The 14,896-nt window shown below is 38.6% G+C and overlaps 1 protein-coding gene across 1 annotated transcript in view; it reads left to right on the top strand.

Annotated features, from left to right (window-relative positions):
- Positions 1 to 14,896, top strand: part of LOC103234280 (zinc finger protein 257) — a 190,295-nt gene that overhangs the window by 21,039 nt on the left and 154,360 nt on the right. Inside the window, exon 4 of the mRNA XM_073016723.1 lies at positions 11,747 to 14,247. Coding sequence (XP_072872824.1) covers positions 11,747 to 14,139 — 2,393 coding nt within the window. The 3' untranslated portion in view covers positions 14,140 to 14,247. Of the gene's footprint in view, positions 1 to 11,746 lie in introns of the transcript that reaches the window.

Here is a 14,896-nt window from a genome sequence, read left to right as displayed (position 1 = left end):
GCAGAAGTGGCCATGAACTGTGACTTAGGAAGCTGGAACTGCTATTAGGACCACAGTAAGGACCAAGGTCTGCCAGCCTGCCAGCATGGATCTAAATTGGTATCTCTCTCCGGGCTTCTGGAAGACTAAGACCTCTCACAAACTGTGGCTGGGAGGAGTTTGGGATGATTACACAGTAAGTTCAAAATTCTCAGTGGGACCAAGTTGTGTGGGACATTTTCTGTGTCTGTAGTCAAGAGCAGGGATCCTGTAGTTTGCCACCTGAATGAAAGCTTGCCTTCTGAAAAGGGTGCTCCTCGACCTTGGGCTGGGCAAAGTTTCACAATTCTCTCCCTGGATCTCAAAGCTCTCTTAAAGGCACTTATTTTTGAGATGGCGTCTCACTACATAACCCAGATTGGTCTTAAAATTTTGGCCTGAAGCCATTCTCCAACCTTACTGTACTATGTAGCTGTCATTACAGATGTTAACCATGATGCCTGGTTCTCTCATTAAGACATTTTTGTCACAGATGACTGACAGACTTTCTTGCTGTTACGGGTTAAGCAAATAGGAGACCTTTTTATTTTTATCTAAGTGTGTAAATGCTTTATATCTGTCTGTCTCATACAATCTTTGTCTTTTTGTGGCTGAGTCATTTCATTTTGCATAATGTTATCAAGATTTATCTTTATAATTGGTAGAATATTTTCTGTTTTTTGAAAACTGAGTGATATTCCAGTATTTTTATATTTCAGATTATATTTACTGAATGATTTGGCAATAGAAATTTGCATTACCTTTACCTATTAGCTTACAATGATAATTATTGCTCTGTAAATGACTTCTCATATGACCATGTTAAAGTATATGTATGTATTGCATTCTATTTTATTAGTCTAATTTTTCTTTTTTTCTTTTTTTTTTTTTTTTTTTTGAGACGGAGTCTTGCTCTGTCACCCAGGGTGGAGTGCAGTGGCTGGATCTCAGCTCACTGCAAGCTCCGCCTCCCAGGTTTACGCCATTCTCCTGCCTCAGCCTCCCGAGTAGCTGGGACTACAGGCGCCCGCCACTACGCCCGGCTAGTTTTTTGTATTTTTAGTAGAGACGGGGTTTCACCGTGTTAGCCAGGATGGTCTCGATCTCCTGACCTCGTGATCCGCCCGTCTCGGCCTCCCAAAGTGCTGGGATTACAGGCTTGAGCCACCGCGCCCGGCCTAGTCTAATTTTTCTTCCTTATACTTACACCAGATTGTTTTAATTCTGTAGCTTGGAATGTCTTTTGAAATCAGGAAATTTAATGCCTGCAATATTGCTTTATTATTGTTATTATTTTAAGATTGTTGGGAACTCTATTGTCTTTTGAGATTCTATATACACTTAGGGTTGCTGTTTCTATTTTTTCAAAAATGCAATGAGAAATTTGAAAAACATTTCATTAAATTTGTAGATTACATTAAGCAGGATGAACATCTTTACAATATTAATATTACAACCTTTGCATAAGAGCATGCTCGAGTGTTTTGTTAAATTCATATATATACACACACACATATAGTTTGTTTGTTTGTTTTTGTCTTTTTGAGATGGAGTCTTGCTCTATCACCAGGCTGAAGTGCAGTGGCATGATCTCAGCTCATTGCAACTCCACCTCTTGAGTTCAAGTGATTCACCTGCCTCAGTCTCCCTAGTAGCTGGGACTACAGGTGTGTGCCACCAAACCTTGCTAGTTTTTTGTATTTTAGTAGAGACAGGGTTTCACCCATGTTGGCCAGAATGATCTTGATCTCCTGACCTTGTGATTCTCCCGCCTTGGCCTTCCAAGGTGCTGGGATTACAGGTGTGAACCACTGTGCCTGGTGTATTTTTTTGTTTTCAGTTTTTTTTCTATTTTTGTTGTACACTTGCAATCGAGTTTAGTCATAGAAAATACTTCATAAAATTTCAGTTTTAAAAAATTTGGTAAGACTTCTTTTTTGGCCCAAGAGGTGGTCTATCAAGGAATATATTGTATGAGCTATTGAGAAGGGTGTGTATCCTGATGTTGAGGAGTGCTCTCTATACCTCTGTCAGAAATAGTAGTTTTATGCTTCCTTTAAGTAGTCTGTTTCCTCATTAATATTCTGTTTTGATTTTTTTATTATAATTTAAATTCTGGGGTACATGTGCAGAACATGCAGGCTTGTTACTTAGGTATACATGTGCCATGGAGGTTTGCTGCACCCATCAACTCATTATCTACATTAGGTATTTCTCCTAATGTTATCCCTCCCCTAGCCCCCCACCCCCCAACAGACCCCCATGTGTGATGTTCCCCTTCCTGTGTACCTGTGTTCTCATTGTTCAACTCCAACTTATGAGTGAGAACATGCTGTGTTTGGTTTTCTGTTCTTGTGTTAGTTTGCTGAGAATGATGGTTTCCAGCTTCATCTATGTCCCTGCAAAGGACATGAACTCATTTTTTTAATGGCTGCGTAGTATTCCGTGGTGTATATGTGCCACATTTTCTTTATCCAGTATATTACTGATGGGCATTTGGGTTGGTTCCAAGTCTTTGCTATTGTGAATAGTGCTGCAAAAAACATACGTGTTCATGTGCCTTTATAGTAGAATGATTTATTATCTTTTGGATATATAACCAGTAATGGAATTGCTGGGTCAACTGGTATTTCTAGTTCTAGATCCTTGAGGAATCAACACATTCCACAATGGCTGAACTAATTTACACTCCAACCTGCAGTGTAAAAACTTTTCTACTTCTCCACATCTTCTCCAGCATCTGTTGTTTCCTGACTTATTAATGATCGCCATTCTAACTGGCATGGGATCGTATCTCATTTTGGTTTCGATTTGCATTTCTCCAGTGACCAGTGATGATGTGTTTTTTTTCATATGTTTGTTGGCCATGTAAATGTCTTTTCGAGAAGTGTCCATATCCTTTGCCTACTTGTAAATTTGTTTAAGTTCTTTGTAGATCCTGGTATTAGCCCTTTGCCAGATGGATAGATTGCAAAATTTGTCTCCCATTCCGTAGGTTGCCTGTTCACTCTGAGAATAGTTTCCTTTGGTGTGCAGAAGTTCTTTAGTTTAATTAGGTTCCATTTGTCAATTTTGGCTTTTGTTGCCATTGTTTTTGGTGTTTTAGTCATGAAGTCTTTGCCCATGCCTATGTCCTGAAGAGTATTGTCTAGGTTTTCTTCTAGGGTTTTTATGGTTTGATGTGTAACATTTAAGTCTTTCATCCATCTTAATTTTTGTATAAAGTGTAAGGAAGGAGTCTAGTTTCAGTTTTCTGCATATGGCTAGCCAGTTTTTTCAACACCGTTTATTAAATAGGGAATCCTTTCCCCATTGCTTGTTTTTGTCAGTTTTCTCAAAGATCAGATGGTTGTAGATGTGTGGTGTTATTTCTGAGGCCTCTGTTCATTCCATTGGTCTATATATGTTTTGATACCAGTACCTTACTGTTTTTGTTACTGTAGACTTGTAGTATAGTTTGAAATCAGGTAGCATGATGCCTCCAGCTTTGTTCTTTTTGCTTAGGATTGTCTTGGCTATATGAGTTTTTTTTTTTTTTTTTTGGTTCCATAAGAAATTTAAATCAGTTTTTTCTAATTCTGTGAAACAAGTCAATGGTAGCTTGATGGGGATAGCATTGAATCTATAAATTACTTTGGGCAGTATGGCCATTTTCACAATATTGATTCTTTCTATGCATGAGCATGGAATGTTCTTGCTTTCTCTTTTTTTTTTTTTTTTTTTAGACAGAGTCTTGCCCTGTCGCCCAGGCTGAAGTGCAGTGACATGATCTCAGCTCGCTGCAAGCTCCACCTCCCAGGTTTGCACCATTCTCCTGCCTCAGCCTCCCGAGTAGCTGGGACTCCAGGCGCCCGCCACCACGCCCTGCTAATTTTTTGTATTTTTAGTAGAGACAGTGTTTCACAGTGTTAGCCAGGATGATCTCAATCTCCTGACCTCGTCATCCGTCTGTCTCGGCCTCCCAAAGTGCTGGGATTACAGGCATGAGCCACTGTGCCCAGCCATGGAATATTCTTCCATTTTTTGTGTCCTCTCTTCTTTTCTTTTCCTTCCTTCCTTCCTTCCTTCTTCCTTCCTTCCTTCCTTCCTTCCTTCCTTCCTTCCTTCCTTCCTTCCTTCCTTCCTTTCTCTCTCTCTCTCTCTCTCTCTCTCTCTCTTCTTTCTTTCTTTCTTTCTTTCTTTCTTTCTTTCTTTCTTTCTTTCTTTCTTTCTTTCTTTTCTTTCTTTCGACAGAGTCTTGCTCTGTCACCCAGGCTGGAGTGCAGTGGCAGAATATCTGCCCACTGCAAGCTCCTCCTCCTGAGTTCATGCCATTCTCCTGCCTCAGCCTCCAAGTAGGTGGGACTACAGGTGCCCGCCACCACACCCAGCTAATTTTTTATATTTTTAGTAGAGACGGGGTTTCACCATGTTAGCCAGGATGGTCTTGATCTCTTGACCTCCTGATCCACCTGCCTCGACCTCCCAAAGTGCTGGGATTAGAGGCGTGAGCCACTGTGCCTGGCTTCTCTTATTTTCTTGAGCAGTGGTTTGTAGTTCTCCTTGAAGAGGTCCTTCACATCCCTGGTAAATTGTATTCCTAGGTATTTTATTCTCTTTGTAGCAATTGTGAATGGGAGTTCACTTATGATTTGGCTCTCTATTATTGGTGTATAAGAATGCTTGTGATTTTTGCACATTGATTTTGTATTCTGAGACTTTGCTGAAGTTACTTGTTTGCTTAGAGAGATTTTGGACTGAGACAATGGGGTTTTCTAAATATACAATCATGTCATCTGCAGATAGAGACAATTTGACTTCCTCTTTTCCTATTTGAATATCCTTTATTTCTTTTTCTTGCCTGATTGCTGTCACCAGAACTTCCAATACTATGTTGAATAAGAGTGGTAAGAGAGGGCATCCTTGTCTTGTGCCAGTTTTCAAAGGGAATGCTTCCAGTTTTTCCCCATTCAGTATGATATTGTCTGGGGGTTTGCCATAAATAGCTCTTATTATTTTGAGATATGTTCCATCTATACCTAGTTTATTGCGAGTTTTTAGTATGAAGGCTGTTGAATTTTGTCGAAGGCCTTTTCTGCATCTATTGAGATGATCATGTGGTTTTTGTCATTGGTTCTGTTTATGTGATCGATTATGTTTATTGATTTGTGTATATTGAACCAGCCTTGCATCCCAGGGATGAAGCTGACTTGATCATGGTAGATAAGCTTTTTGATGTGCTGCTGGATTCGATTTGCCAGTATTTTATTGAGGATTTTTGCATCCATGTTCATCAGGGATATGGTCCTGAAATTTTCTTTTTTTGTTGTTTCTGCTAGGTTTTGGTATCAAGATTATGCTGGCCGCATAAAATGAGTTAGGGAGGAGTCCCTCTTTTTCTGTTGTTGGGAATAGTTTCAGAAATAATAGAATCAGCTCTTCTTTGTACCTCTCATACATAGGCTGTGAATTCATCGGGTCCTGGACATTTTTGGTTGGTAGGCTCATCATTACTGCCTCAATTTCAGAACTTGTTATTGGTCTATTCAAGGATTTGACTTCTTCCTGAGTTAGACTTGGGAGGGTGTATGTGTCCAGGAATTTATTCATTTCTTCTAGATTTTCTAGTTTATTTGTCTAGTTATGTTTATTCTCTGATGGTAGTTTTTATTTCTGCGGAATCAGTGGTGATGGCCCCTTTATTATTTTTGATTGCATCTATTTGATTCTTCTCTCTTTTCTTCTTTATTAGACTGGCTAGCAGTCTATCTATTTTGTTGATCCTTTCAAAAAACCAGCTCCTGGATTCATTGATTTTTTTTTTTTTTTTTGAAGGATTTTTTGTGTCTCTATCTCCTTCAGTTCTGCTCTGTTCTTAGTTATTTCTTGTGTTCTGCTAGGGTTTGAATTTGTTCTTGTTTCTCTAGTTCTCCTAATTGTGATTTTAGGTTGTCGATTTTAGATCTTTCTTGCTTTCTCTTGTGGGGATTTTTTTGCTGTAGATTTTCTAGACACTGCTTTGTCTGTGTCCCAGAGATTCTGATATGTTGTGTCTTTGTTCTTATTGGTTTCAAAGAACTTTTTTATTTCTGCCTTCATTTTATTATTTACCCTGTAGTCATTCAGGAGCAGGTTGCTCAGTTTCCATGTAGTTGTACGGTTTTGAGTGAGTTTCTTAATCCTGAGTTCTAATTTGATTGCACTGTGGTCTGAGCGACTGTTTGTTATGATTTCCGTTTTTTTTACATTTGCTGAGGAGTGTTTTACTTCCAATCATGTGGTCAATTTTAGAATAAGTGTGATGTGGTGCCGAGAAGAATGTATATTCTGTTGATTTGTGGTAGAGTCCTGTAGATGTCTGTTAGGTTTTCTTGGTCTAGAACTGAGTTCAAGTCCTGAATATCCTTGTTAGTTTTTTTTTGCAGTGATCTGGCTAATATTGACAGTGGGGCGTTAAAGTCTCCAACTGTTATAGTATGGGAATCTAAGCCTCTTTGTAGGTCTTTAAGAACTTGCTATGTGATTCTGGGTTCTCTTGTATTGGGTGCATATGTATTTAGGATAGTTAGCTCTTCTTGGTGCATTGATCCCTTTACCATTATGTAATGCCCTTCTTTGTCTCTTTTGATCTTTGTTGGCTTAAAGTGTACTTTATCAGAGACTAGAATTGCAGCCCGTGCTTTCTTTTGCTTTCCATTTGCTTGGTAAATATTCCTCCATCCATTTATTTTGAGTCTATGTGTGTCTTTGCACGTGAGCTGGATCTCCTGAATACAGCACTTCAATGGATCTTGACTTACTCAATTTGCCAGTCTGTGTCTTTTAATTGGGGCATTTAGCCCATTTACATTTAAGGTTAATATTGTTATGTGTGAATTTGATCCTGTCATTATGTTGCTAGCTGGTTATTTTGCCCGTTAATTGAGGCAGTTTCTTCATAGTGTCAATAGTCTTTACAATTTTGTATGTTTTTGCAGTTGCTGGTACCAGTTGTTTTTAGTGCTTCCTTCAGGAGCTCTTGTAAGGCAGTCCTGGTAGTAACAAAATCTCTCAGCATTTGCTTGTCTGCAAAGGATTTTATTTCTCCTTTACTTATGAAGCTTAGTTTGGCTAGATATGAAATTCTGGGTTGAAAATTATTTTCTTTAAGAATGTTGAATATTGGCCCCCCAGTCTCTTCTGGCCTGTAGGGTTTCTGCAGAGAGATCCACTGTTAGTCTAATGGGCTTCCTTTTGTGGGTAACCTGCCTTTCTTTCTGGCTACCCTCAACAGTTTTTTCTTCATTTCAACCTTGGTGAATCTGACGAATCTGTGTCTTGGGGTTGCTCTTCTCAAGTGGTATTTTTGTGGTGTTCTCTGTATTTTCTGAATTTGAATGTTGGCCTGTCTTGCTAGGTCGGGGACATTCTCATGGATGATATCCTGAAGAGTGGTTCCATTCACCCTGTCACTTTCACGTACCCCAATCAAATGTAGATTTGGTCTTTTCACATAGTCCCATATTTCTTGAAGGCTTTGTTCATTTCTTTTTATTCCTTTTTTCTCTAATCTTATCTTCTTGCTTTATTTCATTAAATTGATCTTCAATCTCTGATATGGTTTCTTCCACTTTATCGATTCAGCTATTGATATTTGTGCATGCTTCATGAAGTTCTCGTGCTGTGTTTTTCATCTCCATCAGGCATTTATGTTCTTCTGTAAACTGATTATTCTTGTTAGCAATACCTCTGACCTTTTTTCAAGGTTCTTAGCTTCTTGGCATTGGGTTAGAACATGTTCCTTTAGCTAGGAGGAGTTTGTTATTACCCACCTCTGAAATTTGTCAAATTTGAGTTTGTCAATTCATCAGACTTATTCTCCATTCAGTTTTGTTTCTTTGCTGGTGATGAGTTGTGATCCTTTGGAGGAGAACAGGCATTCTGGTTTTTGGAATTTTCAGCCTTTTTGCACTGACTTCTCCCCATCTTTATGGATTTATCTACCTTTGGTTTTTGATGTTGATGAGCTTCGAATGGGGTCTCTGAGTAAACATCTTTTTTGTAGATGTTGCTTCTGTTCCTTTCTGTTTGTTAGTTTTCCTTTTAACAGTCAGGTGCCTCTGCTGCAGATCTGCTGGAGCTTGCTGGAGGTCCACTCCCTGTTTGCCTGGTTATCACCAGCGGAGGCCATAGAACTGCAAAGATTGCTGCCTGTTCCTTCCTCTGGAAGCTTCGTCCCAGAGGCCACCCGCCACATGCCAGCCAGAGCTCTCTTGATGAGGTGTCTATTAGCTTCTACTGGGAGGTGTCTCTCAATCAGGAGACAAGGGTGTCAGGGACCCACTTGAAATGGCAGTCTGACCCTTAGCAGAGCTCGAATGCTGTGCTGGTAGATCCACTCCTCTCTTCAGAGTTGTCCAGCAGGGATGTTTAAGTCTGCTGAAGCTACTCTCACAGCTGTCCCTTCCCCCAGGTGCTGTCCCAGGGAGATGGGTGTTTTATCTATATGCCCCTGACTGTGGTTGCTGCCTCTTTTTTCAGAGATGCTCTGCCCAAAGAGGAGGAATCTTGAGATACAGTCTGGTCTTGCTGAGCTGAGGTGGGCTCCACCCAGTTCAATCTTCCAGGCAGCTTTGTAAACACTGTGAGGGTAAAATTGCCTACTGAAGCCTCAGCAATGATGGATGCCCTTCCCCCACCAAGCTCGAGTTTCCCAGGAGTAGCTTAGACTGCTGTGCTTGCAGCCAGAATTTCAAACCAGTGGGTCATAGCTTGCTGGGCTCCATGAGTGTGGGATCCGCCGAGCCTGACCACTTGGCTCCCTGGCTTCAGGCTTCTTTCCAGGGGAGTGAACAGTTCTGTCTCACTGGTCTTCTGGGTGCTACTGGGGTATGGGGAAAAAAAAAATCCCCTGCAGCTACTTTGGTGTCTGCCCAAATGGCCACCCAGTTTTGTGCTTGAAACCCAGGGCCCTGGTGTCATAGGCACCGGAGGGAATCTCCTGGTCTGCAGGTTACGAAGACCATGGGAAAAGCATAGTATCTGCGTTGGAGAGCACTGTGCTTCATGATACAGTCCCTAAACCCTTCCCTTGGCTAGGAGAGGGAGTTCCCCGACCCCTTGCACTTCCCAGATGAGGCGACATGCCACCCTGCTTTGGCTCGTACTCAGTGAGCTGCACCTACTGTTCAACCAGTCCGAATGAGATGAACCGGGTACCTCAGTTGGAAATGCAGAAATCACACACCTTCTGTGTCGATCGCGCTGGGAGCTGCAGACCAGAGCTGTTCCTATTCGGCCATCTTGCCAGCCTCCTCTATTTTGATTTTTATTACAGAAAGTGTGGTCTAATAATATCTTGCTATAATTATATTGTTCTCCTTGTGTTTCTTCTATTCTGTCAGTATTTGCTTTATGTATTTGTAATCCTAATATATGACACACACACACGTATTCAAAGTTTTCACAGGTTCCTAGTGAACCTACTATTGTTAATATCTTTCTTTGTCTCTTTGGAGTTTCACTGTCAAGTGCATTTTACGAAATATGAGTCTTTGACTTAAGATTTAGCTCGTGTAATATTATTTTGACCTCTTCTGCTCTCACTTGATTAACATTTGCATGAAATGTCTACTTCCACCTTGCCACTTTGATTTCAACTGACTCTTGTCAAAAGGCAAGTTGGATCTTGGTATTTAAAAGTTTTTAATAGCCTGGGCAAGGTGGCTTATGCCTGTAATCCTAGCACTTTGGGTGGCCAAGGCGGGTGGATCACCTGAGGCCAGGGGTTCCAGACCAGCCTGGTCAACACTGTGGAACCCCGTCTCTACTAAAAATACAAAAATTAGCTGGGCGTGTTGGTGGACTTTTGTTATCCCAGCTACTCAGGAGTCTGAGGCAGGAGAATTGCTTGAACCTCGGAGGCAGAGGTTATAGTGAGCTGAGATAGTGTCATTGCACTCCGGCCTGGGCGACAAGAGTAAAACTTTGTCTCAAAAGAAAAAATATCAATAAATCTATTAAAAATCTGTTGATTTGAAAGTTAATTTTCCATATATTTAAATAATTTTCTGCAAGTGAAGGAGTTACTTTTATTTTATTACCTATTCTATTTGATTCTTGCATCTTGTCCCTCATTTTCTCTCTTTCTGTCTTCCTTTGTTTCTTTCTGATTTTTGCATTGATATACTTTCACTTTCTTATTTTTCTTTTGTGTATGTATACAGATTTTTTTGTATATATGATACCGTTGGGATTACATAAAACCTCTAAAACTAAAACAATATATTTTAATCAGGTGAAAAATTAACTTCAGTTGCCTAAAAAATTCTTCCTTATTATGTCTGACCTTAAATTTGTCACTGATGTTGCTAAGTTTATCTATTTATGTTGTATATACATTTACAGATGCTTATAATAATTCCTATGCTTTTATCTCTCAAATGTTAGAGAATAATTAAAAATGTTTTCTGCACCATTAGAATAATGCTAGAAATTCAGTTTTTCGTATGTGCATATCTTTCCTAGAAAATAATGTATTTTTATATGATTAGGTGTTGTTTTCTTACATCGTTATTTTCACCAGTAAGAACTGCTTTCAGCATCTTTCCTATGGAAGACATATGCAGTGCCAAGATACTTCTTAAGAATTTAGTTATTTTGAAAGTTTTTTTTGTTGTTGTTTGTTTTTTCCTATTAGGCAGTACCGATTTGCTGATGGCATTATTCTCACTTGATAGCTATTTTTTTTCTTTTTCTTTTTTGGACTTTGACTATATCACACAGGTCTCTTCTGGCCTGCAAATCTTTTGTTGAAAACTCACTGGTTATTTTTGTTCTTATCCTCATTTTTCTGATTTTCTATACTCTTCTGTGTTCTTATTTCACTCATTGAATGTTATTCAGTTTTTAAAATTAGCATATACATTTTTAATGGTTTCTTTCTGAAAATTTTATAATATTTTTGATGAGATTATATTACCTTATTTTGTATAGATTGTAATCTCTGAGATTTGGACATTTAAAAAGGCTACCTGTCATATAATTTATAATGTAGCTTTGTCCTGGCATAGTCAGAAAACAGTCATCTTGGCTAGAGATTATGTGGATCTCTCAAACATCTTCTTGAGATTTGTCTTGTCTGAAATTTTGTGTTTGGTTTTAGTTAAAAGAGATTATTTATGTTTCTTCTGAAAAGTAATCACTTGGTACACCATTCTCTCTCTGTGGCACTGCAGTGCTCTGCTGCAGTGCATTTACCTTTGGTCTCTGCAGACTCAAACTGTCATTTCAAAGTATACCACCGTATCTATCAGCCCTTTTTGTCATGAGAGACAGAAACCAGTGTGTGGAAAGGGTTGTAGAAGACAAAAATTAAATCATATGTGCCAATATTTTACTTTCCTTAAAAAAAAAAAAAGAAAGAAAAAACAGAAGTTGACAGTTTACTTCTGAAGGGACTAGGTAATATTGAGGAGTAGAAAGAGTTGTATTGGGTAAATTTAACAAACTTTTCTTTTTTTCTATGTGGCTCTTTGCATTGGTCTTAATTCAGGCACTGCATACACTTAACTCATGTATAAATTATCCACATATGTATTTTGGTCTGTGTGTTTTTATTACATTTCTATGTCTATGAAGACTTAGGGCCTGTGTCATTTGCAATGTCATCTTGCTTATGTAGTTTGAATAATTTTATAGGTTAAATTTGGAAACTATATTTACCTGAGTCTAATAAGTGGACTAATTTGTTGTTTTTATTTCTTTTCAGTTATATGTTCTCATTTTGCTCAAGACCTTTGGCCAGAGCAGGGCATAGAAGATTCTTTCCAAAAAGTGACATTGAGAAGATATGAAAAATGTGGACCTGAGAATTTACAGTTAAAAATTGGTTGTACCAATGTGGATGAGTGTAAGGTGCACAAAAAAGGTTATAATCAGCGTAACCAGAGTTTGACAACTACACAGAGCAAAGTATTTCAATGTGGCAAATATGCAAACATCTTTAATAAACGTTCAAATTCAAACAGACGTAAGGTAAGGCATACTGGAAAGAAACTTTTGAAATGTAAAGAATATGTCAGATCATTTTGCATGCGTTCACACCTATCTCACCATAAAAGAATTTACAGTAGAGAGAATTCCTACAAATGTGAAGAAGATGGCAAAGCCTTTAACTGGTCCTCAACCCTTACTTGTCATAAGAGAATTCATACTGGAAAGAAACTCTACAAATGTAAAGAATGTGGCAAAGCCTTTAGTAGTTTCTCAGTCCTTACTAAACATATGGTAATTCATACTGGAGAGAAACCCTACAAATGTGAAGAACATGGCAAAGCCTTCAGATGGTCCTCAAGCCTTACTAAACACAAGAGAATTCATGCTGGAGAGAAACCCTACAAATGTGAAGAATGTGGCAAAGCCTTTAAGTGGTACTCAAACCTTAGTTGTCATAAGAAAATTCATACTGGAGAGAAACCCTACAAATGTGAAGAATGTGGCAAAGGCTTTAGTACGTTCTCAGTCCTTACTAAACATAAGGTAATTCATACTGGAGAGAAACTCTACAAATGTGAAGAATGTGGCAAAGCCTATAAGTGGCCCTCAACCCTTAGTTATCATAAGAAAATTCATACTGGACAGAAACCCTATAAATGTGAAGAATGTGGCAAAGGCTTTAGTACGTTCTCAGTCCTTACTAAACATAAGGTAATTCATACTGGAGAGAAACTCTACAAATGTGAAGAATGTGGCAAAGCCTCTAAGTGGTCCTCAATCCTTACCAAACATAAGAAAATTCATACTGGAGAGAAACCCTACAAATGTGAAGAATGTGGCAAAACCTTTAGTAAGGTCTCAGTCCTTACTAAGCATAAGGTAATTCATACTGGAGAGAAACCCTACAAATGTGAAGAATGTGGCAAAGCCTTTGGCTGGTCCTCAAGCCTTGCTAACCACCAGAGAATTCATGCTGGACAGAAACCCTACAAATGTAAAGAATGTGGCAAAGCCTTTAGTAAGTTCTCAGTCCTTACTAAACATAAGGTAATTCATACTGGAGAGAAACCCTACAAATGTGAAGAATGTGGCAAAGCCTTTGGCTGGTCCTCAAGCCTTACTAAACACCAAAGAATTCATGCTGGAGAGAAACCCTACAAATGTGAAGAATGTGGCAAAACCTTTAAGTGGTTCTCAAACCTTAGTTATCATAAGAAAATTCATACTGGAGAGAAACCCTACAAATGTGAAGAATGTGGCAAAGGCTTTAGTACGTTCTCAGTCCTTACTAAACATAAGGTAATTCATACTGGAGAGAAACTCTACAAATGTGAAGAATGTGGCAAAGCCTATAAGTGGCCCTCAACCCTTAGTTATCATAAGAAAATTCATACTGGAGAGAAACCCTATAAATGTGAAGAATGTGGCAAAGGCTTCAGTATGTTCTCAATCCTTACTAAACATAAGGTAATTCATACTGGAGAGAAACCCTACAAATGTGAAGAATGTGGCAAAGCCTTCAGCTGGCTCTCAGTCTTTAGTAAACATAAAGAAACTCATGTTGGAGAGAAATTCTACAAATGTGAAGAATGTGGCAAAACTTTTAAACAGTCCTCAACCCTTATGACACATGAGAAAATTCATACTGAAGAGAAACCCTACAAATGTGAAGAATGTGGCAAAAGCTTTAGTAGGTTCTCAATCCTTACTAAACATAAGGTAATTCATACTGGAGAGAAACTCTACAAATGTGAAGAATGTGGCAAAGCCTATAAGTGGTCCTCAACCCTTAGTTATCATAAAAAAAATCATACTGGAGAGAAACCCCACAAGTGTGAAGAATGTGGCAAAGGCTTTAGTACTTTCTCAATCCTTACTAAACATAAGAGAATTCATACTGGAGAGAAACCCTACAAATGTAAAGAATGTGGCAAAGGCTTTAGTAGGTTCTCAATCCTTACTAAACATAAGAGAATTCATACTGGAGAGAAACCCTACAAATGTGAAGAATGTGGCAAAGCCTTCAGCTGGTTCTCAGTCTTTAGTAAACATAAGAAAATTCATGCTGGAGGGAAACCCTACAAACGTGAAGAATGTAACAAGGCTTTTAAACAGTCCTCAACCCTTACTACATGTAAGAAAATTCATACTGGAGAGAAACACTAGAAATGTGAAGACTGTGGCAAAGGCTTCAACCAGTCCTCAAGCCTTATGGAGCATAAGATAATTCATACTAGAGAGAAACCCTACAAATGTGAAGAATGTGATAAAGACTTCAACTGGTCCTCACATCTTACTGCTCATAAAAGAATCCATACTGGAGGAAAAACCCTACAAATGTGAAAAATGTGGCAAACTCAAAAGAGTTAGTTCTCAACTCTTACTGAACATAAGGGAATTTATACAGGAGGGAAACCCTACAAATGTGAAGAATGTGGCAAGCCTTTAAACAGCTGTCACACTTGATTGTAGGTAAGATAATTCATACTGGAGAAAACTACTGGAATAAACCATGTGGCAAAACATTTAACCAATGCCCATGCCTTATTGCAAAGGAAAGCATTTATACTAACCTGGGCAACAGAGAGAGACTCTGTCTGGAAAAAAAATTGTGAATGTCACTAATATCTTCCCACATCTTACTAAACATCAGAGAGTTCATACTAAATAAAAGCATTAAGAGTGCAATGACTCTCACTAGATCTTTCAGAAAATAAAAGCCCTTAAAGTACAGAAGAATATTAATTTTGAGGAAACACATTACAAATATAAAGAGGGTTGTAGTATATTTACTTGTATCACAGATTTTATTGTACACATTTTGTACTACAGGAATACCTGAGGTAGTTTTTCCAACTTTGCTCAACATCAGGAAATTTATATTGAAGAATAACCCTGCAAGTTTAATAAGTTTGGAAAAACA

The sequence above is a fragment of the Chlorocebus sabaeus genome, chromosome 6 (assembly GCF_047675955.1).
Source record: "Chlorocebus sabaeus isolate Y175 chromosome 6, mChlSab1.0.hap1, whole genome shotgun sequence".
Classification (NCBI taxonomy): domain Eukaryota; kingdom Metazoa; phylum Chordata; class Mammalia; order Primates; family Cercopithecidae; genus Chlorocebus; species Chlorocebus sabaeus.
Note: the sequence above shows the minus strand (reverse complement) of the source record. Positions and strands in the feature narration are given on the sequence as shown.